This window comes from Stomoxys calcitrans, chromosome 5 (genome assembly GCF_963082655.1).
Source record: "Stomoxys calcitrans chromosome 5, idStoCalc2.1, whole genome shotgun sequence".
Taxonomy (NCBI): domain Eukaryota; kingdom Metazoa; phylum Arthropoda; class Insecta; order Diptera; family Muscidae; genus Stomoxys; species Stomoxys calcitrans.
Window position 1 is genome coordinate 76,845,645 of NC_081556.1, and position 27,508 is coordinate 76,873,152.

The following is a 27,508-nucleotide window of genomic DNA, read 5'->3' on the forward strand; positions in this document are numbered from 1 at the left end:
CGTAACAAAAAAAAACTACACACAAAGCTTGGTCTGAAGATCAGACCCGTTTTATGGATATTCTCTATGTAGCTCTGAGAGTGTGAGTATGTGTGTGAGTTTGCAAAAGAAAGTTTATCTACAATTCTGCATAATTCTCTAAAGAGGATTGTTTCGTGTGTGTGCGCAGTAGTGCAACGCTTTGCTCTCTCTTTTTCCAAAAGAGTTACTAAACTTTTTTGTTCATGATAGAAAAATTTATTTGATGGAAAATTTTGTTTGTGTGTAGGGTATAAACATTTTGAAAATATTTTCACATAAATATTTCAGTACGTAGTTTGTTTACCATCCCACAACAAACAAATTAATCAGGCCTCCTTCGACTGATTAAAAGCCCACAACGATATCGAATCGAGCAATTTTTAAATACTCAGGAAAAAAATCTGCTGTTTTTAGCAAAGATGTCAAATTTAAAACTTTCAAGAGTATTTAAGAAATTTACTGTAAATTGATTTTAACGTATGAATTAATTGAACAAATAAGAGACATTTTGGGCTATATCGATCTATGTCTGAGCGCTATTTGATGTGGTTGTTAAGGGCATAAACATACATTACATCCTTTGTGGCTGAATATAAAAAGGCCTTATATCGTAGCTCAGAGCCCTTGATTTTACCTAGGTTTTTCCCCTATTGCACGAGTATGCGTTTGGTTAATTTTAACTTTGAGTTGTGCTCTTCGTGTTGCCTATCATTTTATCTCTCACTCTTGGAAGCCAAAGTTTCACATCCATCATGTGTGCCTTTAGTTTGTTTTATTCCGCTAGTTTTCTTAATTTATGCAGATATGTGCTCTGACAAGTGGTCCAAGGCCCAAAGAACAAGAAAGGGGTCAAAGGACATTAAGAATTTTTAATGCGAAATTCTTGTCAGCTGTTGAAGAAGCAAAACTACACTGATAAAATTTAAAGATTTGAGCCAAAGATGATCAGCTTATTTTAAAGGCGTCAAATTATCCATTGTTATACCCACCACCATAGGATGAGGGTATACTAACTTAGTCATTTCGTTTGTAACACCTTGAAATATTGATTTTCGACCCCATAAAGTATATATAAAGTCGCTGAATAAAGTTTACATACACATGTGTCTCGATAATAAAATGGCTATATTCCCACCATATGTTAATGGAAATTTTGCCCTTGAACATTCCACTAAGGAACAGAGGCAAACTTCTCACCTATAAATGAGTGCAGTCCGATTTAAATTTTAAGCTCAATGATAAGGGGCCTCCTTTTTATAGCCGAATCCGAATGGCATGCCGCAGTGCGACACCTGGAGAGAAGTCACAAATGTTACCAGCATTAGGAGGGGAAAACCACCGCTGAAAATTTTTTTTCTAATGGTCTTCCCAGGATTCGAACCCAGGCGTTCAACGTCATAGGCGGACTTGCTAACCTCAGCGCTACGGTGGCCTCCACCATATATACATAGGTATTTAATTTTTTTGGGACTGAACTTTAATGGAATATAAATATATCACTATATATCTAGCCGTTAAACTCATGACAAGGTGCAAATATAGCAAAAATCTTAAAAATCAGCAGAAATTCATATCAAAAAAGTTTACGTACATAAAGAAGCCACATAATTATTTTTTGAAAACTAAAAAATGCATGTAGCATTTTGCGGGTCCTCTTTACAATGCGGCAATTGCTCCCAATTATCGATTCACGCTTTTATCCAGAATTTGGGTGTCGATTTCCCCTCTATAGGCTCACCCTTCTCATAAAGTAAGTTTAGGGCCTTCTTCAGTTGAAATCTTGTGTTTTTGAAGTAATTCCTCGATTTGGACTATTGGATTGGATAAAGCTCTTAACAATCATTTCATCATCATTTTTAGTCTCGATACATACATACATTTTCTAAAAAGGATGTCAATAACCCTAAGTGTTGTATAGCAAGCTCAAACAGATTCATAGTGTCCCATGCCACTATGAACATACACCTAAGCCAGTAATCGGCTTGTTGTGCGCTCTAAAAACTAAAAAGTATCCTCGAAAAAGAAAAATTTTAAGTTAGGAATTCCGTGCTACTTACAAAATCCTTAATTGTTTTCCTAACCACTGCCCTAAGTTGGTTCATGTCTGGTATTGTGTCCCCACCTAAGTAACGGTGTCTTTTAGCCGCGAAATTCGGGCACGTCTCATCATCTTCCCCACATGCCCTACACATGCTATCACTTGCCACACCGCAAGTGTCCTTCCTCTCCAACCGCCCTCTCTCTTCAATAGCCCTTCCTCTCATCCGTCCTTCCTTTACAACCATGCTTCCTCTCCAACCGATCTTCCTCTCATCCGTCCTTCCTCTCATCAGTCCTTCCTCTTCAACAGTCCTTCCTTTCCAAACGTCCTTCCTCTCCAACCAGCCTTTTTCTCAACCGATCTTCCTCTCATCCGTCCTTCCTCTCCAACCGTCCTTCTCAGACACCGCACTTGCAACTAAGTTGCAGTTGAAGGTACAGGTTTTCTACGTTGTACACAACCATCCCTATACAGGATTTAATTTTTATACCCTACTCTTTTATAACTTTGTGAATTTGTTTGTTACACCCAAAGGAAGAGAGATAGACCCATTGATAAGTACTCCGATCGACTCAGAATCTCTCTCTGTTTCGATTTAGCTATGTCCGTCTGTCTGTCTGTCCGCCTATCCATTTTAATTTGTGTACAAAGTACAGGTCGTAATTTTTATCCGATCGTCTTCAAAGACAAAGCCTATTGAAATTGGAAAAAATCGGTTCAGATTTGAATATAGCTCCCATATATATGTTCGTCCGTTTCGGAATAAAATTACAATTATATCGTTATTTGTAAACCAATTCTCAAGAAATTTTGCACGAGGGATTCTCTTATTACTGGAGAATTTCATGGAAATCGGCTGAGATTTGGATATAGCTCCGATTTGGACTAAAATTGCAATTATATTTTATTTGTTAACCGATTCTCTCCGATCCGATATCCAATGTGGTGTAGGGTATTAAAAGGTCGACTTCGCCCGACTTTAGCCTGTCCTTACTTGTTTATTAACACATTTGTACACATGGAGCGAAATGGAGCGTTCTTCTCTGAACGATAATGTATACGGTTGTCCTGATCTCTGCAGAAAATTCTGCATCTTCACATATTTTGAGCTATACCTAGGTACTTTAAAATGAATCTGATTGAATATTGCTCTTATATGTTTGAAATCTTATCGCCGCTCCTTTGAGTGACCACCATATATAACTAATTACTGATGCTGACTGAGGAGGGATTTGAACCCGTCTGCTATGCAGACGATGTTATAATACTTCTTAGGGGCAAGGATCCGAACAAGTTATGCAGAAGGGCCGAAAGGGTCTTGCATATGGCATATGACTGGGCTAGACCCAGAGGTCTCAACTGAGCTAGACCCAGAGGTCTCAATATTAACCCAGAGAAGACTGAAATATGCCTGTTCACGAGGAAGACGAAGGTGGGCCAATTTAGCACACCACTCCTCAATAAGACGATTTCGAAATCTGACAATGTCACATACTTAGGATTGATCTTGGACAGGAAACTTAATTGGAAGCGTCACGTTCAGGAGCGTCTTGAGAAGGCTCACAGGCCTGAATCCAAGGATTTTCCACTGGCTCTACAGTAGCGTGACTAGACCAATACTTACTTACGCCTCAGTAGTTGGGTGGACTGCTATGGAGAAAAAGTGCAACATATGATCAGGTTCAGAGAATATGATGTCTTGGCATAGAATAGTCCGCCCACGCCCACTAGGGCACTGGAGACTATTCTAGATATCCGACCCACTGACATACAGATTAAGTGTGAGGCAGCTACTGCGGCTATGAGACTTAAGACGATGGGAGAATGGATTGAGGATGGGAGCAACTCATACTATCGCGATATAATCGAGGTGACGATAGGAAACCTGGAAGGACGGGAAGAGCTTTCCGATCGGATATCTGAGATGAACCTTAAGGTCGAGTGAGAGGCACTGCTAGCAGCGACACAGTCTTGGATTGACGGAATCCTAGTATTGCCATCTGGAAAATCATGTTACATGGATGGATCAAAGCTAGAGGACAGAGTTGATCTGGGGTCTACATTGAGAACCCAGGGACTGACATCTGTTATAGACCGCCTGACCTTAATACAGTCCTGCAGGCGGAGATCCGGGCTATCACGAAATGCGAGAGGTGGTGCCGTGCTAACGCGAGGACGTCGAACGGACAGTAAAATGACCATAAGGGGATAACAACCAGGACGCTAAGATAACGAACCGTCTTGGAATGCAAGAAGGAGATTAACGAAATCGAAATCTGAACCGACTTCGACCAAAATCTGGAGGTATGTGGGAGTTGGAAAGAAATGCTTTGTGCAGAATTTAGCGAAGATCATTTGATAAATGCACTTGCAAAGGTTCTAGATGTGAAAATCGTTTGATACATATGTATGGCAGATATAAATAAATCTGAACCGATTTCGATGACATTCCCTTATCCCACATTATTGAAATAACATTATCGAAATATAACAACATCAAAATCGAATGAACATCTTCTTATATATAAAATTCAATTTGTGTTTGTTTGTTTGTCGGTTTGTTTGTTTGTTCCGTATAGACTCAAAAACGGCTGGACCGATTACTTTGGAATTTTCACAGATTGTGTAGGTTGGTCTGGAAGGAAACATAGGCTATATAATTGTTTGGTATCGGGAGGGGGACGGACCCTCCCCCTTAACACAAAAAGTACAACCAAAAAATAAAAGTGAACCGATCGGGACAACATGGGATTCAAATGAAAGGTATTCAAGAGTATAGTACGAATTTCATAATAAAAGTTGGGTTCAAGTACCTGGGGGCCGACCCAGCCCCAAAACCCCCTTAAAATAGGTTTATTTGACGATCATGACAATATGGGACTCAATTAGGAAGTAGGAATTGGTTTTATAATTTATTGACAACGGACCCGTTACCCCAAAAACACCACCCAAAATCAAAAGTGGACCGATAAGGACAATATTGATATCAAATGAAAAGTATGCGCGAGTAGATAACGAATCTGGCATACACATTAATGTCGAAGTATAGGGGGTCACCTCACCCCCACAAAAACTCCCAAAATGGGCACATTAGCCAATCACAGATATATAGGACTCGGTTTGTTTGTTCCGCATAGACTGAAAAACGGCAGAATTGATTTTTTCGAAATTATCGCATATTGTTTAGGTTGGTCTGAAAGGAAACAAAGGCCATGTAATTTTTCGGTATCGGAAGGGGGACAGCAAAAACGTCCTTATAGCAAAAACGCAACCCAAAATCAAAAGTGGACCGATCGGGACAATATAGGTATTAAATGAAATTCTCACACATCAATGAGTGCTTTCCGATTCAAGTTTAAACTCAATGATAAGGAACCTTGCATGTATAGCATTGTGCTTGGCAAATGTCGCCAACATTAAGAGGGGATAAATACCGCTTTGTCCGATGTTCTCGCCAGGATTCGAATGCGTTCGAATTTGATATTCGCATTCAGGGCGAAGTGTCCCCACCCTAAATAGATATTAGAGAGTTAAAGAAGGCGCAGCGAAGTGGGTCCGGTTCGGCTAGCTATGTATATGGAAGCTATATCCAAATCCGAACCGATTTATTTCAATTCCATTAAGCTTCGTCTCTATGCCAAAAAAAGGTGTTTGTACCAAATTTGAAGACGATCGGATGAAAAATGCGAACTGTTCTTTGTAAACAATTTAATATGGCCATAGCTAAACTGAATCAGATAGTAATTCTGAGTCGATCCGTATACCTATCAATGGGTCTATCTCTCTTCCTTTTGGGTGTTACAACACTGATAGAAAAAAGTTTGCTGAAAATAGCAAACAATGTCTGCTGAATAATAGTAGTTAATTTTGCTACTATTATAAAGGGTGATTTTTTTGAGGTTAGGATTTTCATGCATTAGTATTTGACAGATCACGTGGGATTTCAGACATGGTGTCAAAGAGAAAGATGCTTAGTATGCTTTGACATTTCATCATGAATAGACTTACTAACGAGCAACGCTTGCAAATCATTGAATTTTATTACCAAAATCAGTGTTCGGTTCGAAATGTGTGCATTCACCGTAACGTTGCGTCCAACAGCATCTTTGAAAAAATACGGTCCAATGATTCCACCAGCGTACAAACCACACCAAACAGTGCATTTTTCGGGATGCATGGGCAGTTCTTGAACGGCTTCTGGTTGCTCTTCACTCCAAATGCGGCAATTTTGCTTATTTACGTAGCCATTCAACCAGAAATGAGCCTCATCGCTGAACACATGAATGAACACATTTCGAACCGAACACTGATTTTGGTAATAAAATTCAATAATTTGCAAGCGTTGCTCGTTAGTAAGTCTATTCATGATGAAATGTCAAAGCATACTGAGCATCTTTCTCTTTGACACCATGTCTGAAATCCCACGTGATCTGTCAAATACTAATGCATGAAAATCCTAACCTCAAAAAAATCACCCTTTAGCAGTAGTTCTGCTATAACAGCAGTAGCAGTAGCAATTTCAGAGCAGAAGGCTGGCAGCTGAGAAGTCTGTTGTTTGCTAGAAAAAATAAATAAAATACAAAACACCTAAAGGCAAACGTAAAAATATCATAAGTTTTAAAATACAGCAGCCCTTTGTTTGCTGAAAAAGCTGTAATATCTGCTTTCCCATTTTCAGCAGACAAAAACTGCTGTTTAAGCAAACATTTTTGCAGTTTTGAATAACAAAATTGGTTGAGTGAAGCAAATGCAGAAAGTTAGAAGACCCTGTACTACAGTGGTGGTGTAGAGTATAATAATTATCCATATGGACCTCGTTTTATGCTTCTACTTGTAGATAAAGGAAATCACCTAATGAAATCACAAACTTAATGTACACAAAATTTGATGCATTTTCTTTGATCCTCTTTTCACAATTGAATATCGCAGAACAAAAAAACCCAAGAACTGTAGTGCCTACCACCCCAAACTCATCTAAGAACTTACATATGTGTGGTCACAAAAAAAGGTTAATCTAATACACGTAGGCTGACAATTTTAAAATTTACTTTTTATAAACAAGTACAAATTGAAAAGCAACCAAATAATGAAAAGCGCACACTTTGCAAAATCGCAAGTTTTTTAATTGACTTGTCTAAAAAATCACTACAAATAAACAAATATTTATCAATCTTTGTGTTCATATGCCAATATGTACCTGGACTTAAATAACGATGTCTTCTGCAACTGACTCCTTACGCAGTGTCAAATTTCCATAGATAAGAAAATGAGAACTTCCTTAAATTGGTTGATATCAAACAAAGTTATCTTTTGTTGTAAGATTTTACACTTTTTTGGTTGATTTTCTTTTGGAGAACCAATTCTAGTTTTCCACAAACTTTTCTGTTGTTGCTTCTTTTTTTTCTTTTTTCTTTGAATTTAATTCATTTTTTATTGTTGTTGTTGTTTTTGTTTTAGATTCTTTTTGTGTTGGCTTTCAAAATATGTATAATAGAATTTAGCATTGTTGTTGTTAGTGGTGCAGCAGTGAGTCTGCCATTCCCAGCACTGACTGCCTGCCACCTCGACTCACTTGATTCTCAATTCTAGGCAACTTGGGACGTATGTATGTATGTATGAACGAAGACCACACCGTAACACCGAATATTAAACGTCGGAAGGGTCGACAGACGGGCGGAAGTCCAATGGGCGAACAACAAACACCGTACGAAAAATTCATATAAGAAAAAATTACACGAATAAAAAAACCAAACACTAACAACTAACAAAAATGCAAATAGCTTAGCTAGCTGGATATTGTTGTTGCCGCGGCTTTTATTGTTTTTGTTGTTGTACACCTCTCCACTTGGCCATAGAGTGGATAATTGGCGTTTTAGGGGTTTTCTTGAATTGAATCCACGCTTATTTTTTTCTCATCTACTATTTCTGTTATTGCCCCGTCGTAGTAGTTATCGCTATGAAACTTCTCCGCTTTGTTGTACTCTCGAAGGCGACGTTCCACTCGTAACTGTTGTTTGTCGAATTGGTAGCGGTTGAAGAGTGGCCCAGCCAGAGTGGCTCGATAGCAAACAAACTGAGCCTCTTTCAAAATTGCTCCTCACACACACAATCTTCTTCACTTGCTCTCTGCAAGTTATTCACTTGCAGTTCGAATTTTGCCTCTGTTAAAAAATCTGGCTTACATTGGGAATTTCTTAGTCAGTTGTTGTTGCTGCAATTGTGCTGTGTTCAAAGTGGTGGTGGTTGTTGTTGTTGTGGTGTCTGTTGTATTTATTAGCCGTAAAGTGTAAAGTGAGATCATCTAGCCATCAAGCAAACCACCATGCCCGCTCATACACATACAGCGACGAACGTCAAACATTCACACGAATAGTGCCCCCATCAACAATGGCATGCTGTTTACAAGACGAAAATATATTCACTTGTTGCTTTTGTTGTTACTCATTTTGGCTATGCCTCTTGGAGCAGATGTACAGCTCCATTTGGTTGTTCTCTCTTGGCGCTGAGTTCATTCAATTGCATGGTGAGTTGTTAACTCAAGCTTTAACTCTCACACACACACGCACACCAAATGTACATATATTTATTTGTACGGTGTTGCCAACTTGAAACCCCAGTTAGTTGGCTTAGATAAGTGTTTCTCTCTACAATTTGCTCTTCCATGATTTGTTGTATTTTTCTCTCACATAAAAAAATGATTGGAATCTCAAGCATTCAATGTGTGCATCAGTTTTATTGAATTGCATTTTTGTGTGAAAGCCCATCAATGTTGCCGGATGTCATTCTTCTAAACAAATAGGTTCCACATGTGCTTAACTTGTTTTGTCAATCTTAAGGTTTGTTACTTAAGTCTTTTGATTCAAAATTGAAAGCATACTCGGTAAATACTTATGTCTATTTATCCACTTTTTGTAGCGGTTTCCGACTCTATCAACAATTCTCCGAAATTCGAACCAAAATTTTCAACCAGAATCGTTTATAGTTTCGCCTCTCTGTAGTTAAATTCATCGTTTAGTAAAGCCATAGCATAAAACTTAACGAATTAGGTATTCAGTAGCCACATTTAACGATAATCGACATAATTAAAATCAGCTGTTTTCGCTAACGAATAGAAAATCGTCAACTAAACGACAGACAATTAATTTGAGTTTACTTTAACGACGAGAAATAAAAATCATTATTTACAGTGGCTTTAGAGTATTTATACCCTACCCTACCCACTACTGTGGTACAGGGTATTTTTAACTAAGTGAATTAGTTTGTTACACCCAAAAGGAAGAGAGATAGACCCACTGATAAGTATACCGATCGACTCAGAATAACTTTCTGATTCGATTTAGCTGTGTCCGTCTGTCTGTCTGTCCATGTTTATTTGTGTACAAACTACAGGTCGCAATTTTTTTTCCGGTCGTCTTCAAATTTAGTATAGGCGTGTTTTTCGGCCTAGAGACAAGGCCTATTGATATTGGAAAAAATCGGTTCAGATTTGGATATAGCTCCCATATATATGTTCGTCCGATTTGCAGTAATACTGCAATAAAATGTTCATTTGTTAACCGATTTTCTCGAAATTTGGCAGGAAGGATGACTCCCGACATTACATGTGAATTTCATTAAAAACGGTTCAGATTTCGATATAGCTCCCATATATATGTTCGTCCGATTTGCAGTAATATTGCAATAAAATGATCATTTGTTACCCGATTCTCTCGAAATTTGGGAGGAATGATTTTGTCTTGACTCTCGACATTACTGGTGATTTTCATGGATATCGTTTCAGATTTAGATATAGCTCTCTTATATATATATATCGCCCTAATTTCTTGACCCATCTTGCCAAAAAATTTTCAAAACGCTTTACTCGACGACTGCCACATTATCTGAGAAGTTAGCTCAAATCGGTTCAGATTTTGGTACAGCTCCCATATATATTTTCGTCCGATTTTGAGAAATATTGCAAGAAATTGCTCATTTTTTAACCGCATATCTGGAAATTTTGCAGGAAGGGTTTTCTTATGACTCTCGATATTACTGTTAAATTTCATAGAAATCGGTCCAGATTTAGATATAGCTGTCATATATGTATATAGATTTTCACCCCAAGAGCCACTGCAAGCGTATTGTTTGACTAATCTTGCCAACATTTTGCACAACCCTTTCCTCGACGGCTACCACGTTATCTAAGAAGTTTGCTCCAAATAGGTAATTTTCAATAATGTTGTCATTTGTCAACCGTAGTTATTACAGTTTGAACATATTCGCTCGCCTAGGTCCATCAAAATTGGTTCAGAATTGGATATAGCTCCCACATTGTACTTATAGGGTAGGTGTAGGGTATTATACAATCGGCACCTCCCGATTTTCTAATCTAGTCATTCCGTTTGTAACGCCTCAAAATATTGATCTGGGACCCCATAAAGCATATATATTCCATTGCCGTCCATCCGTCTGTCTGTCGAAATCACGAACACGTAAAGCTAGCTGCTTGAAATGTTGCACAGATACTTAATATTCATGTAGGTCGTTGGGGATTGCAAATGGGCCATATCGGTTCTGGTTTAGATATAGCTCCCATATAAACCGATCTCAAGATTTGACTTCTTGAGCCCTTGCAAGCCGCAATTTTTCTCCGATTTGGCTGAAATTTTGCATGTAGTGTTCTGTTATGACTTCCAACAACTGTGTCAAGTACGGTTCGAATCGCTCAATGAGCTGATACAGCCCCCATATAAACCGATCTCCCGATTTGAATTCTTGATCCTCTGGAAGCTGCAATTTTTGTCCGATTTGGCTGAAATTTTGCATGTAGTGTTCTGTTATGACTTCCAACAACTGTGTCGAGTACGGTTCGAATCGGTCAAGAACCTGAAACAGCCCCCATATAAACCGATCTCTCGATTTGGCTTCTTGAGCCTCTGGAAGCCGCAATTTTTGTCCGATTTGGCTGAAATTTAACATGTAGTGTTCTATTATGGCTTCAAACCAAACTGTGACAAATACGGTGTAAATCAGTCCATAACCTTACATAGCCTCCATGTAATCGATTATTCTCATCTAACATGTTTTTTTCTTAAAACATTTCCGATACGTGTGCGCCATCAATTACAAGTATATCTGCATAAGTTTTGTACAAATAAAATGGTATTATTTAACAATTTTCCTAAATAATTGTGTATATTTTATTTAAATTTCTGATGTTTTTAAATTTAAATAAAAAGAATTTCCGAATTATTTATTATTTTTGCCGATTCCTTTTTGTGCATTTCACTTTTTGCCGAAGAGAAAAAATAATAAACGGGTTCTGTTAACTTGGAATCAAAGAATAACATTATCGTTGGGTTAGGTTTAAGTGGCAGTCTGCTCGCTTAGACGTTTTGGTCCATTGTGATACCTCAGGAATGGAACCATCCGTTGAACCATCCAGATCGCTTTAAAAAGCCCAATAACTTGCGAATGTTCAGATCCGCTAAATCAGACAGGTTCTCAAAGAAATGAGAACCAAAAGTGGAACTCCTTCTGACTGCTAGTGCGGAACACACACAGAAGGTGTTCTATAGTCTCTTCTTCTTCGATATCTTCAAAGCTTCTGCAAATGTCGTTGCTGCCAACCTTCAGTCTGTCAGCATGTTTTCCGATTAGACTGTGACCTGTCATGACGGACACAATGACTGAGACGTCTGTTTTAGCGAATGACAGCAAAGCGGTAGACCTCTTCAAGTCTGGATTAGGCCACATAGTTTTGGAATGCTCACAGCCCGCTCTTTGTGACCATCTATCATTCGTTGTACTTCGGGCCTGGTCCTGAAAACTTAGCTTACATGTCGCTAGAGGCATATTTCCAGAATATCTCTGTGGCCCGGTACCCAAAACAGATGAATTTTGAACTGTTCAGCCATCTCGTTGAGAGATCAGCCACAGTCGAGGATAGTTTTTGTGATCAGAAATACGTTCTCCAAGGATTTAATTTCTGTTTGAGAAGATATTTATGCCACACATAATGCGACGTCAAATAAAATCTAAATCTAGGCATCCGATAGCCTAGCTGGTAGCGTGTTCAGGGGTTCGATTCCCACCAAAGGTCTGTCTGCCTTGGTCTGTCGCCACTGTGGTATCACAATGGACTTAAAATTGCCTAAGCGAGTAACGGACTGTCACATTAACCTATCCTATATCTAAATTTGAACCGATTTTGATGAAATTTTGCATACGTATTGGAAAATTAAAAGATGTCATACAAAATTTTGTAAGATCGAATCAAAATTGTACATACCTACAGCCTTAAAAGACCATATTGGATGAAAGATGTATATGGGAGGTATATTTAAATATGCGCCGATTTCTTCCAAAATCAATAACGTTCTTCCTTGGACCAAAAAAATGGTATATGCAAAATTTGATAGTAATCGGACAACAAATGCGAAAAAGGAGATGGAAGAGAAGTATTACTGAGGTTAAAAATCACAAACTATAGAACCGGCCTCGGTCAATATTCTAGAAAGCTTTTAGAAAATCGATTTTTTTTAAACTATGTGAGATATTTGGCAAACGAAAGATTGTTTTAGTAGGGTTTGTCAAGCTCTATTCAACAATAGAAATAGCTTGGAAATGTGACCAGAAGTGAACCAAACAGTAGACTATAATAACCACCACCACCGAAGGATGGGGGTATATTCATTTTGTCATTCCGTTAGCAACAGATCTAAAATCTATTTCCGACCCTATAAAGTATATATATTCGTAATCAGTGTAAAAATCTAAGTGGATCTAGCAATGTCCGTCTGCCTGTCTGTTAAAATCATGCTACAGTCTTTAAAAATAGAGATATTGAGCTGACATTTTGCACAGATCCATTATCAGGTTAAGTTGGAAGATGGGCTATATCGGACTATATCTTCATACAGCCCCCATATATACCGATCCGCCGATTAAGGGTCTTAGGACCATAAGAGCCACATTTATTTTCCGATGTTGCTGAAATTATGGATAGTGAGTTGTGTTAAGCCCTTCAACATCGTTCGTCAATTTGGCTCAGATCGGTCCAGATTTTGATATAGCTGCCATATAGACCAATCCGCCGATTTAGAGTCTTAGGCCCATAAAAGCCACATTTATTATCCGATTTTGCTGAAATTTGGGGCAGTGAGTTGTGTTTGGCCACTCGAGATCTTTCTTCAATTTGGCCCAGATCGGTTCAGATTTGGATATCACTCGATTTAAGGTCTTGCGCCCATAAAAGGTACATCTATTGGCCGATGTCGCCAAAATTTGGGACAGTGATTTATGTTGGGCCCTTCGACATTCTTCTTTAATTTGGCTTAGATCGGTCCAGATTTGGATATAGCTGCCATATAGACCGATCTCTCGGTTTTGGGGCCGTGAAAGGCACATTTATTGCCGAATTTCGCCGAAATTTGGGACAGTGAGTTGTTTTTGGCTCTTCGACATTTTTTTTTTTTTTTGCCATATAGACCGATATCTCGATATAAAGTCTTGGCCACATAAAAGGCGCACCTATAATCCGATTTCGCTGAAATTTGACACAGTGACTTATGTTAGGATTTTCGACAACCGTGTCGTATATGGTTCAGATCAGTTTATTTTTTGATAAAGTTACAAACAATATCAGTTTTTTTTTATACACAATTGAACAATGACTTGTACTTATAGGTATTTCGTCCAATTCGGAACATATTTCGATATAGCTGCTATGGTGCATAAGGTATGCATTTTTTACCGGATTTTGATGAAAGGTGGTTTCATATATACCCAAGGTGGTGGTTATCCAAAGTTCGGCCCGGCCGAACTTAACACCTTTTTACTTGTTTTCACTTATTCTTGCTCATCCCAGCGTGTGTACGATTGGGATTGTATGAGAAAATCGCCGAGATATGTACGATGAGTAGCAATAATGTGTTGTTCTTACTTCTAACATCCATGTCATAAATCGATCTCCCGACTTGACATCGTCAGCATCTCGAGGACGAAAGCTGAAATATTATGATTTCTTGATCTATTTTGACTTTTAACACCCGTCCGAACCTTATGAAGCTTAGTTAAAATCATCTTCTAATCACTTTGGAATTGTAAAAAATGTCTACTTCCTGTCTACAAAAAAATTCCTCAAACAACTAAACAAATATTCTCCATAGTGAAGAGTATATCAAATTCTACTCGGACTTAACGCGATTTATTTTTTGTTTCAACGTTATCACCAAAGAATGTAAACAAACCTTGAATGGTGCTTACACTAGAACTTCGATACCAAGCTCTAGCAAAATTTTCGCTTAGCAAACATATGGCGACAAACAACGAACGATACATTTGTTTGGCCAATCTGTCACTCTATTTAGCTGATAAAGTATACATTTATTTGAGTTTAATTGAAAATTGAGTTTAAGTATGTACAAACAAATTCATTTCAGGCAGCAAATCATTTGTTTTCATAAAATATTGCCGGAACAGAATCGCCTTTGATTGCAATGTCATTTTGTTAGTGTTTATTAGGGCTTACAATTCTACAAGGTGCTACATTTTCGCATGAGCTGCATGTCAGCTCAAAATTAATTTTCAATCCCATTTTGTATCGAAAAAGAAAATCTAAGTCAGGAATTCCTTACAAAATCCCTAATTGTTGGGTCACGTCTCTACCTAAGTGCCGGTGTCTGTTAGCCGCGAAAGCCAAAGTCTCATTATCTTCCACACATTCCCTACATATGCTATCACATTCCGCACCAACTTTGCATAAATGAGCTCGTAGTCCTATGTGTACCGTTATGATAACAAAAGATATACTGACCTCCTTCTTTCTTCCTTTCAGTAATAGTCCACACATGTTCGAAAATCCGCTCGTTAACCAGATCCTCCACTTGGGGCCGATGATCTGGTGGAATCTTACCGGATAGACTGCCGACATCGATGGCTGCACAAGTCAGCTCATCTCTGTTGTGCTTCCTTGCCACTCTGGCGCAAGAGGGTGGCTCCTTACCTTTTTCAGAGACCATCTTCCTCTTCCCCTTGAAGGCTCAGGTGCCGTGCGCGCTTCCTTTGTTCCTGTTCCGACTTAGTCTCCTTCCGCAGGACACTGTCTGGAATCTCCATTGCGGTGGGCTTAGTCTTCTCAGAGTACTTGAAAGCTGTGAGCTCTTTTTCATTGTTTTAGCAGTGTTTTGCTCTTCGGGACATCTGGTTAAGTGCTGGGAATGTCAGGTCTATTCCTTCCAGCATCCTGCACTTTCGCCCAATTGTGCTGCCGGTACATACCGGATTGCTTTCTCGGCCTTCTTGTGACTTTAGCAAAACCCTCGCTCACTGCAGCCGTCATCCCGCTGTTGTCATCTCTTGATTCCGCTGCGATGACTGTGTCATTAACACTATCGCTGTCTGAATCTGAATCGGAAACACCATCTTTACTTAAAGGCTGCAAACGAACTGCGCATCCCTCTGGTTTATCCGTCTCTTCCTCATTTGTTCGTCTGACGACTGGTTGTGGCACCCACACCTATAGGAGGGGCGGACAATATGCTACGGTCGGATGCCACCACCGCAGCTGTTGGGTCCTCGGAGTCCATTATGAGCCTATTCCTGAAAGGCTTTTAAAGGTAGTAGCTCTAACGAGATAGAAATTTTTCTTTGAGGAGCGAAATGAAAAACACGTCCTCTCCCTTCAACGGCTACTTTAGTAAGTCTCCAGGGACCATAACTTTGAGGTATTCGTTGGTATCCTCTACAATCAGTTTTTACCGAACTAAAAAAGAAAACGAGTTGGAACAATGTTTAAGACTTTTGCCAAAAGATTTTGTTTTTAGACCACTATGCGGTACAGTATAAATAAGTAATAAATTGTTGCTACTCTAATTCTTTGAAATCGGCTGACCTGCACAATAGGCGATGATGCTAACACATGCATCATGGAGGCCATTAATTAGAGTTTTATGTAACCATGTGAAAACCAGATTCTAAAACTAAACAAAACTTATCTATTGCTCCCAAGATTAAAAGAAGAAAGTATGATTTATATTTCATCTCACGTATTGAAGTATTGAGAAAAAACGTTAAGCTTAAAGAACAAATCGGATTAAAATAATATTTATAGCCAGTAAGTCCTTTTAGCCTGATTAGACCACGTTTCCACCGATGTAATATGATTCTTTACTTTATAGTGCATACTTTTAGGCGAATTCAATATAAAAGACTAAAATGACCAGTATGATAAGCCTGGTCTATTTTTATTCCACGCCTATACTCGTATTACTGCAACTTTAAAAGTCAAATGTTTTACGCGTATTGGTTATAGCCACTCAAACTCGTCAAGAAAAGGGAGGTTTCTTATCAGAGATCTTGAAAATGGGTGAAACTGCAATCTTTCAACCCTTTTCAGAGGTTATGCGATGGTCACACAAACATGTAAATTTATATATAATTATTTTGTGTTTTGTGGATTCCTGTTTGAACCGTGGAGCGGACGTTTTGTTATTTCACTCCGCAAGAATTTTCCTGTAACTCGTAATAGGTCATTATTTTTGGAAGAAAATTTTAAGTCACTCAAGGATAGCTGCGATAGAGGTATCACCGACGAAAACACCTATTCGTTCTTCGCATGCCTATAATTGGTGAGATCTGGCCAGGTGCAGCACCACATTTAGTTAAGAAGGAAGATATTGCTTCTCGACCAATGGCACATGCTGGGATACCAAGGATTCTCTCAGATCCTGAATCGATACTTGGAAGACTAAGGGCATGTAATCCCAATCTTTCAACCCCCGACTAGAAGATTGGTAGATTGAATGAGGCTGGTGGTGACCGGAGACATGCAGTATTCGTACTAAATTCCGGCTGCCGACAGACCTTAACAAGTGTGAAGGGGTTGTATCCTACGGATTCAATAAGTTTAAACTGCAGATCTATAGAAGCGTTGGGGTTGGGGAATCAGGAGACGACTCAGCAGTTGTTGCTGAACACTTGCCTGAGGAACTATCGATTACATCGCTAAAGTCTGGCGGATTGCAGCAGACTGAAAATCCCCCTGCCACAATCGAGGCAGGTGGGGATGGCATCGAAACGGGACCCAACAAGCCCTGTGTGCGTGGGTTACAAAGTTGGACTGGGCTCAAAGTGGAACTCAAAAAGTACTTCGACAGCAGCAGCTAGTGAAGCATCTAGAGAGAAATCGTCCACACCGCAAGTGTCCAGTGTCCTGAGGAAGAGTGGTTCCAAAGCTTTCTCAACTGCTCCTGGATGCGTACGGAAGCTCATCATGACAAGTTCTAACGAATCTTGTGAGGATGAACTCGTTGGGGAATCAGAAAACGAGGCTAACACAACAGTGGTGGAAGTTCTGAATCCTGACTACGGTCTGGTTTCTACAGATAAATCTCCATCATTGTAAGGCCGCGTCGGCGGCACTAAAGTTCCTCCTGATAGCAGGGGGATTAGTCGTGGTTCTTATCCAGGAACCATAGTGTGTGGAGGAATGGTTCGTGGACTAAGAATTCCGTGATTTAAACTTCTCAAGGGTACGGGAAATGGTAGACACAGAGCCTGTATTCTTGCAAAGAGTAATCTAAATGTTTTTCTTCTTCCGTCGCTGAAGATTTAGTAGCATCCAGTTGAAATAAACAAGTCTCATTACTGATGGCACACGATTCAGAGATGCCGCCTTCAAACCTTAAGTCGCTGATTGAACCCGCTTCTGTAGGGAAGAAAAGCCTCATTTTAGGAAGTGATGCTAATGCACATCACCAGATATGGTCAAGTTCGGGTGTCAACGAAAGGGGTGAGCTGCTTATTGAATATATTATTAGTTGCAATCTGGCGATTTGTAATAATGGAGATAAACCGACCTTTATTACCATGAACAGGCAGGAGATACTAGATATTACCTTTGTGTCCGAAGATATAAGTGGAAGAATATGCGACTGGGAAGTGTTGGATGACAACAGCTTCTCTGATCATCGTTATATTAGTTTCAGCCTTGGAGAAAATACTGCAGATTGGAATAAATTTCGGCACAAATACTGCACGTCTATCCCTTCTAGACCAGAAAAGGAAGTGGAAACTACGAAGGATATAGACATAGTGGTCAAGCGGATCACGAAGGCCCTGAATGACTCGCTTGTCATCCAGTTGAGGTTTCAGTAGCAGACAACATGCTACGGCCTGATACCACCACCGCAGCTGTTGGGTCTTTGAAGTCCATTCTAAGCCTACTCCCGGGCTTTAGACCTGCCGCTTCACTGGAAACAGATGCAGATCATCAAACGCCCAATGGATACCTCTATCGCAGCTAACCTTGAGTGATTTAAATTTTTCTTCCAAAAATAATGACCTATTACAAGTTACAGGAAAATTTTTGCGGAGTGAAATAACAATAGAAGAAAGGCGGATTGGAATAAATTTCGGCACAAATTCTGCACGTCCATCCCTTCTAGGCCAGAAAAGGAAGTGGAAACTACGGAGGACTATAGTGGATCACGAAGACCCGGAATGACTCGCTTGTGTCAGCATGTTCTAGTGCCAAGCCAAGGGGCAAACAGCAACCGCCATGTTGGACCCCAGAGCTAGTTGGTCTAAGGAAGATCTGCAGAAAACTCTTCAACAGAGCAAAAGCCACAAGAGCACCACACGATTGGGACATCTATAAGGCTGAGCTAAGAAAATATAAGGGCGAACTTAGAAAGGCTCAGAACAAATACAGGGTAGAATTCTGCAGCTCCGTGGAGGATACATCTGAGGCCTCTAGGCTAATGAAGATTCTGTCTATTATGGTTGGATACATTCAGAAGTCGGAGAATGTATGGACAATGTCTAGTGAGGAAACACTAGAACTACTCGTTGATACACATTTCCCGGGAAATTCTCCAACGGACGACGTAACGCCAGAAGAGGTTGTCACTGGTTTGCATTCGTCGGAGACTTAGGGAAATTGTGTCTGAGCCGAAAATCCTTTGGGTGATAAGAAGTTTCGACTCCATTAAATTGCCAGGCCCTGATGATGTATCATCGGTTGAATTACAAGCTGTGTCTCATAGACTGGTTAGGGAAATATACTCTGCTTATATCAGAATGTCATATGTAACTGTGGGATGGAGGGACACAAAGGTCATTTTCATTCCGAAAGCAGGAAAACCCTACCACACGAAGGCGAACGATTTTCGTCCTATTAGTGGTTGCCCTAAGAGGTTGATAGAACATATATTAGGGCAAAGATCCCTGGAGATCGCCTTTCGCGGCAGCAGCATGCATATAGTAAAGGCAAATCCACTGAAACAGCCCTTCACGACCTAGTCGGCTACACAGAGGTTTCTCTCGCTACCAAGGAATATGCAATGGTAGCATTTCTTGACATTAAAAGTGCTTTCAATAAAGTAAAATCGACGTCAATCATGAAGGAGTTGGAGTTTCTAGCCATCAACTCTATCGTAAGAAAGTTTATTAATAACTTATTTACTAAAAGATGCATTACGGCAGCGGTCAGCAGAGGAACACCTCAAGGATGTGTACTGTCTCCTCTACTTTGGAATATAGCTATTAACAATATATTATTATCTCTGGAAGAAAAAGGTGTAAAAGTGGTAGCGTATGCTGATGACGTGGCAATTGTGGTTAGGGGAAAGTTTCCCTGCACTCTAAGAGATATGCTTTAGGAAGCTCTACGTGTAACAGCAAAGTGGGCTACCTAAAGTGGTCTAGGTATAAAGCCATGTAAGACAAAAGTAGTTCTTTTTAGCATGAGATAGAAGTTGCCCACAGTGGAATCTGTCTCCTTGGGAGGAGAGAACGTTCCATTTACTGAAAGTGCAAAATGCCTCGGTGTTTTGCTGGACAGGGAATTGAACTTCAAATCCAACATTTTGGAAAAGGTTTAGACCACGTGTCATGCATTGGGTATATACTGCTGTTGTCAGACCAATAATGCTATATGGTGTTGTGGCCTGGTGGACGGCGCTCCAAAAGTCCACCTACTGCTTAATACTTAACCGGATCCAAAGGATGGCTTGTTTGTGCATCACAGCCGCACTGAGGAAGACTGTTGAGGCCCAAACTAGAGTTTAAAAGGTCAACTGCTATGCTGTCATTGGCTAAAACACACGTCTCAGTCATTGTGTCCGCCATGAGAGGTCACTGTCTAATCGGAAAACATGCTGACAGACTGAAGATTGCCAACAACGACATTTGCAGAAGCTGTGAGGACACCGAAGAAAAGGAGACTATAGAACACCTTCTGTGTGTGTGTCCCGCACTAGTAGTCAGAAGGAGTTCCACTTTAGGTTCTCATTTCTTTGAGAACCTGTCTGATTTAGCGGATGTGAACATTCGCAAGTTATTGGGCTTTTTAAAGCGAACTGGATGGTTCAACTGTTGGAAGGCATCTTCTTTCTTCTATTGCTGTGGTATCACAATGGACGAAAAAGTCTAAGTGAGTCTGATGGCAGACTACCACTTAAACCTAACCTATTGTGTTTAATTAAAATACACACATTTATCAACAAAAAAGTACTAAAACAAGAAATTAATGTGCAGTGACTCCATGTACGTACGATTGCTAACATAAAAATATTTGTTTGTCTTGAATTTAAGCTGAAATACCTTTTGCAGCAAAGTAACTTATTATGATATTACAATTTATATTGTTTTAACCACTATCATCGGATGGGGGTTTATTCATTTTGCCATTGCATTTGCATCACTTTGAAATACCCATATCCGATCCTACAAACTATATATAAGTCTGTCATGATTAAACGAAGTCCGGAAAAAATTTAATTTCCGCCAAGCCTCTCGAAGTGATACCAATTCAAACGACCACATATTTTTGAGTGAACATTTTCGAATTTGAATAAATAAAATAACAAAAATCTTAATTTCAAAATGCATTCACTTTTGCTCGATATGACCACCTTTTGCCTTGACTATTGTTCTGTGTCAGTCAAAAACGAGTTGCAAACTGCACTACCGGTATTTTGGCCAGCGTATGGCATACATTTTTGTCCTTAATTTACTCTCTAAAATGGCCCAAAATAGAAAAATCCTTTGGATTAGCATCTGACGAAATGGACAGCCACTGTGTAGGCGAAAAGAAGTGCGGAACCAGCTTTTTAACCATTTTTGGTTTACACTTGCTTTGTGATGGTGCTTTCAAAATATTCAGCTTTCAAAATATTTTCTAGATAAAAAGTCCGTCTGTCTGTCTGTCCGTCTGTCTGTCTATCCGTCTGTCAATGTAAGGTTAGGTTAGGTTTAAGTGGCAGCCTGCCATCAGACTCACTTAGACGTTTTCATCCATTGTGATAGCACAGGAACAGAAAAAGGAAGATGCATTCTAGTTCCTAGCGTTGAACCATCCAGATCGCTTTAAAAAACCCAATAAATGTTCACATCCGCTAAATCAGACAGGTTCTCAAAGAAATGAGAACCTAAAATAGAACTCCTTCTAAGTGCTAGTGCGGGACACACACACAGAAGATGGTCTATAATCTCGTCTTCTTCAGTGTCCCTACAGCTTTTGCAAAAGTCGTTGCTGGCAACCTTCAGTCTGTCAGCATGTTTTCCGATTAGACTGTGACCTGTCATGATGGACACAATGACTGAGACGTCTGTTCTAGCCAATGACAACAAAGCAGTAGACCTCTTCAATTCTAGATTTGGCCGCAGAGTTTTGGAATGCTCACAGCCCCCTCTTTGTGACTATCTATCATTCGTTGTCCTTCGGGCCTGGTCCTGAAAACTTAGCTTACATGTCGCTAGAGGCATACCCACAGATTCCAGTGTCCTGAAATGTGTAAGGTAGTTCCTAGTCTCGCAAGCTCATCCGCTTTACAATTCCCTGGGATATCTCTGTTGCCTGGCACCCAGAACAGGGGAATTTTGAACTGTTCAGCCATCTCGTTGAGAGATCTATCCATGTTAATTTGTGTACAAAGTACAGGTCGCAAGTTCTCATACGATCGTCTTCAAATTTAGCACAATCCTTTTCTTGGGCCTAGAGACGAAGCCAATTGAAATTGGAAAAAATCGGTTCAGATTTGGATATAGCTCCCATATGTATGTTCGTCCGATTTGGACTAAAATTGCAATTACAATTTGTAAACCGATTCGAACAAAATTTTGCACGAGGGATTCACTTAAAATTTTTGACATTACAAAGCTTTACTCGGCGACTATCACAATATCTAAAGAATTTGAATGAAATCGGTTCAGATTTAGATATGGTTCCCATATATATGTTCGTCCGATTTTGAGAAAAATTGCAATAATTTTGACAAAAATTTGAACCGACTCTCTCGAAGCCCCTTTTATGGACCCAAAACCTTAAATCGAGAGATCGGTCTATATGCCAGCTATATCCAAATCTGGACCGATCAGTGCCAAATTGCAGAAAAATTTCGAGGGGCCTAACACAACTCATTGTTCCACATTTCGGCGAAATTGGACAATAAAATCCTTTTATGAGCCCAAAACGTTAAATCGAGAGACCGGTCTATATGGCAGCTATATCCAAATCTGGTCTGATCTGTCCCAAATTGCAGAAAAATGTCGAGGGGCATAACACAACTCACTGTCCTGAATTTCGGCGAAATCGGACAATAAATGAGCCTTTTATGGGCCCAAAACCTTATATCGAGAGATCGGTCTATATGGCAGCTATGTCCAAATCTAAACCGATCTGGGCCAAAATGACGAAGGATGTTGAAGGGCCTAACACAACTCACTGTCCCAAATTTCAGAAAAATCGGACAATAAATGTGGCTTTTATTGGCCTAAGATCCTTAAACGGCGGATCGGTCTATATGGGGGCTATATCAAAATATAGTCCGATATAGCTCATCTTCGAACTTAACCTACTTATGCACAAAAGAAGAAACTGTGCAAAAGTCGGCACAATATCTCTATTTTTAAAGACTGTAGCATGATTTCAACAGATCAAGAATATATATAATTTATAGGGTCGGAAATGGATATTTCGATGTGTTGCAAACGGAATGACAATATGAATATACCCCCATCCTTCGGTGGTGGGTAAAAAAATAGAATTACCCGATTTTCACTTCTAAAGCCTTTGCAAGCGAATTTAACACCCGATCTTTTCAAAAACTTGCTATACGCTTTCTTCAGCGACAACTACAAAACGTGTGGGTTTTGGTTGAAATCGGTTCAGATTTGGGACTGCTCCCATATACGTATATTTTCGTTCGATTTTGACTAAATTTGCAATAAAGTGGTCATTTGTTAACCGATTCACACGAGAAAATCGAATCAGATTTAAACATAACTCCCATATATATGTTCATTCGGTTTTTAGTAATACTGCAATAATTTTGCCTTTTCTTAACCGATCCTCTCTTAAGACTCTTTCGATCACTGGTGAACTTAAATATGGTTAGATTTAGATGTAACTCCAGTGTATATGTGTCACCAGATTTTAACTTTCAGGGTCTTTGCTAAAGCATTAATCAATTGATTCTCTCAAAACTTTGTACTACTATTTCGTCTATGACTCCCATAATATGTGCGGATTTTGGTTAAAGTTCTACTCTTAAATTTGATTTAAATTTTAGTTTCTAGGATTAAGCCTGCATACCCAATGTGGTGTAGGGTATAAAAGGTCGGATTCGCCCGTTTCTTTTCATTTTGAGATGTTTGAGTCTACCAACAATAGCCGGTTGGGATTTTACAGCCAAATATACCGCCAATCACATTATTTCGCTTGAAATACATCTGAAAGAACTCTGCTTTAAAATAAACTCAGAACCAAATGCTTTCGGTGTTTAATGTTTAAACTTTAATAAGTTGTCAATTAACCGATACCATGTAGCTGTCATTTCTAGTTTGACAGATATGCACTAGGCAACACTTCGTGTCAGCTAGCCTGTATATTAATCATCAAAATTATTTTCATTTCCGCACACAGTCAACCCCCAGCGTCGTGCAACCTCATCTGGTATGCATCTCAGCTCTACCCATTCCAAAATTCATAAATATGTTGTGAGAATATATCAGACTTTTCACAATTTTTTTTTCACTCATCCCACTGTACATCGTTGAACAAGAACATACAAAATAAGTATACTCATCAACTAAAATTAATGTTTGCCTATGTTTCCTTGATATGCACGTTTACCAGTCAACACAATTTCAATTTTCCATAAACAAAAGTTCACTGCACTTTGAACTTTTGTTTTTGCTAAGGTAACCGCTTTAAGGAAATCATCTTAAGTGCTGCAATAAAAAAAAAAACATTTATTAACAGAAGTTATGTGGTATTGTAGTCCAGTTAATTTTGAAAAGAGTGCGACGCAACAAAGCGATATGAATTGTGCACGGAAAGAAGGTTTATTACGAACTTGTCTGTTATTGGGCATTCTTGAGCTGTGCCAAGCGGATTTTAATGGTAATAAAGAAGGACTAGAACATGTGTGATTACCGATTTCCTTGTACAGTAATACCACGATTGAAGCTTTTTCAGAGTACCTCCAGAAAAAGGTTACAAGCAAATTCGATTGCAAACTCATTAAATTTACATCTTCTCTGCAGTTTTAAAATGAAACCCGGGAAAAGTTCAAGGTGTCTTTTTATACCCTACACCACTACTGTGGTACAGGGCATTACAACTTGCATTTGTTTGTAACACCCAAAAGGAAGAGAGATAGACCCATTGATAAGTATACCGATACACTCCGAAGCACTTTCTGATTCGATTTAGCTATGTCCGTCTGTCCGTCTATCTGTCCGTCTGTCCATGTTAACTTGTGTACAAGGTTCGATTAGGTTAAGTTGAAAAGAGGGTGCAGATATTAATCCGCCCCATGCCACAATGGACATACACCTAAACCAGTAATCGGCTTGTTGTGCGCTCTAAACACTATGAAGTAACCTCTAAAAAGAAAATTTTATGTTAGGAATTCCGTGCCACTTACAAAATCCTTAATTGTTTTCTATACTACTCCCCTAAGTTGGTTCATTTCTGATATTGTGTCTCCACCTAAGTACCGGTATCTGTTGGACGCGAAAGCCGTGCAATGACAAAAGAAATGCGTCTCATCTCATCTTCCCCGCATGCCCTACACATGCTATCACTTGCCACACCGATGTTACATAAGTGATCTCGTAGTCCTATGTGTCCCGTTATTATACCAATAGCTATACTGATCTCCTTCTTGCTTCCTTTCAGTAATAGCCTCGTCTTCTCACGATCTGGATCCCCCCATAGGATTTTCGCCGTCCTACCGACCGGTTCGCTGTTCCACAATGTTGCATGTGCATTCGGCGCCCACTTCATTACCTCGGACTGCGTCGACCCGAAAGGCTTCGGGTTAACCAAGTTTATTGACTACAGTCCTTCACCGCCAAGTCGTCTGCTCTTTCATTTCCCCATACTCCGTTATGGCCCGGCACCCAAATAATGCGGATTTTGCCATCTACAGAGAAGGCGTTAATCTCCTTCTTACACTGCAAGACTGTTCGTGACTGACTTACCCGGCAATTTTACTGTCGGTAAAGATGTTCACACTCAACGTCCTCGCGATAGCACCACACCACTTCACGCATTCCGTGATCGCCCGGATCTATGTCTGCAGGACCGTTTTAAGGTCAGGCAGTCTAAAACAGATCTTAGTCCTTGGATTCTCAATGGAAACCTCCATGCCCACTCTGTCCTCTAGCTTTGATCCATCCGTGTAACATGATCTTCCAGATGGCAATACTAGGGTTCCGTCAATCCAAGACTGTGCCGATGGCAGCAGTGCCTCGCACTCGACTTCAAGGTTCATCTCTGGTATCCAATCGGAAACCTCTCACCTTCCTTCCAGGTTTCCTATCGCTAGTCGCCTCGCCTATACCGCAATGGTAGGAGCTGCTCCCATCCTCAATCCATTCTCCCATTGCCATAACTCTCATAGCCGCAGTGGCTGCCACACACTTAATCTGTATGTTAATAGGTCGGATATCTAGAATAGTCTCCAGTGCCCTAGTGGGCGTGGTCCTCATCGCTCCGCCTATGTCAAGACAACATGTTCTCTGAACCTGTTGTATGGTCCTTATGTTGCACTTTTTCTCCATGGCAGTCCACCAAACTACTGAGGCGTAACTATGTATTGGTCTAATCACGCTCCTGTAGAGCCAGTGAACTATCTTAGGATTCAGGCCCCATTTCGAGCCAACGGCCCGTCTACATAGCGCCCAACATCTGTGAGCCTTCTCAGTACGCTCCTGAATGTGACACTTCCAATTCAGTTTCCTGTCCAAGATCACACCTAAGTATTTGACCTTGTCAGATATCGAAATCGTCTTATTGACGAAACGTGGTGCGTTAAATTAGTCCACCTTCGTCTTCCTCGTGAACAGGTATATTTCATTCTTCTCTGGGTTAACACTGAGACCTCTAGGTCTAGCCCAGTTACATGCCATATGCAAGACCCTTTCGGCACTTCTGCAATGGTCGTTCGGATCCTTACCTCTTAGAAGTATTATAAAATCGTCTGCGTAGCAGACGGGTTCAAATCCATCCTCAGTCAGCATCCGTTTATGGTGGTCATCCATAGGAGTGGCGTTGAAATGCCCCCCTGGGGCGTGCCCTGTGCCACTTTCTCCCTTATATTTATGCCATGCGACACACAATTTATCCACCTGTTCCTTAGCATATGGTTTATCCAGTCTCTAAGGACCGGGCCCACCCGGTACTGGTCTAAGGATTGGATCAGTGTGTCGTTCCGCACATTGTCAAAAGCCCCCTCGATATCTATGCATACCGCCAGTATGTACGTTTTGGCATTGAAGGATTCTTCTATTTTATGCACAGCCTCGTGCAGGGCAGTTTCCACCGACCTTCCCTTGACATAGGCATCCTGTTTGTATTTGAGCAGTTCGCTGGATGTCATACTCTTCATCATGGTGTACACAATACGTTCCATGGTTTTGAGTAGAAAGGATTCGTGTACAAACTACAGGACGCAATTTTCATCCGATTGTCTTCAAATTTAATATGGGTATATTTTTCGGCCTAGAGACGAAGCCTATTGAAATTGAAAAAAAATCGGTTCAGATTTGGATATAGCTGCCATATATATGTTGGTCCGATTTGCAGTAATACAAAATATAAAATGGTCATTTCTAAACCGATTCTCACGAAATTTGGTAGGAAGGGGTTTCTTATTACTCTCGACATTACTGGTAAATTTCATAAAAATCGGTTCAGATTTAGATATAGCTCCCATATATATATTGCATCCGATGTGGCCTTTTAAGGCTCGAGGAGCCACAATTTTGGTCCGATCTTTACAAAATCTTGCACGAAGTGTTTTCTTTGACGTTTCAATACGACTGCAAAATTTCATAGAAATCGGTTCAAATTTAGATACAGCACCCATATATATCTTTTATCCGATATGGAGTTTTAAGGTTGTAGCAGCCAAAATTTTGGTCCAATCTTTACCAAATAATTTTCATCCTATC

General features: G+C 39.9%; 2 protein-coding genes across 2 annotated transcripts in view; one reads left to right on the forward strand and one right to left on the reverse strand.

Moving 5' to 3' along the window:
- LOC106081066 (hillarin) overlaps window positions 1–8,073 on the reverse strand; it is a 146,835-nt gene extending 138,762 nt beyond the window's left edge. The window contains exon 1 of the mRNA XM_013242778.2: window positions 7,260–8,073. The gene's annotated coding sequence lies outside the window, so the exon portion shown is untranslated. The remainder of the gene's footprint in view (window positions 1–7,259) is intronic.
- Window positions 8,074–8,249: 176 nt separating this feature from the next.
- Window positions 8,250–27,508, forward strand: part of LOC106081051 (uncharacterized) — a 36,097-nt gene continuing 16,838 nt past the window's right edge. The window contains exon 1 of the mRNA XM_059369823.1: window positions 8,250–8,585. Coding sequence (XP_059225806.1) covers window positions 8,450–8,585 — 136 coding nt within the window. The 5' untranslated portion in view covers window positions 8,250–8,449. The remainder of the gene's footprint in view (window positions 8,586–27,508) is intronic.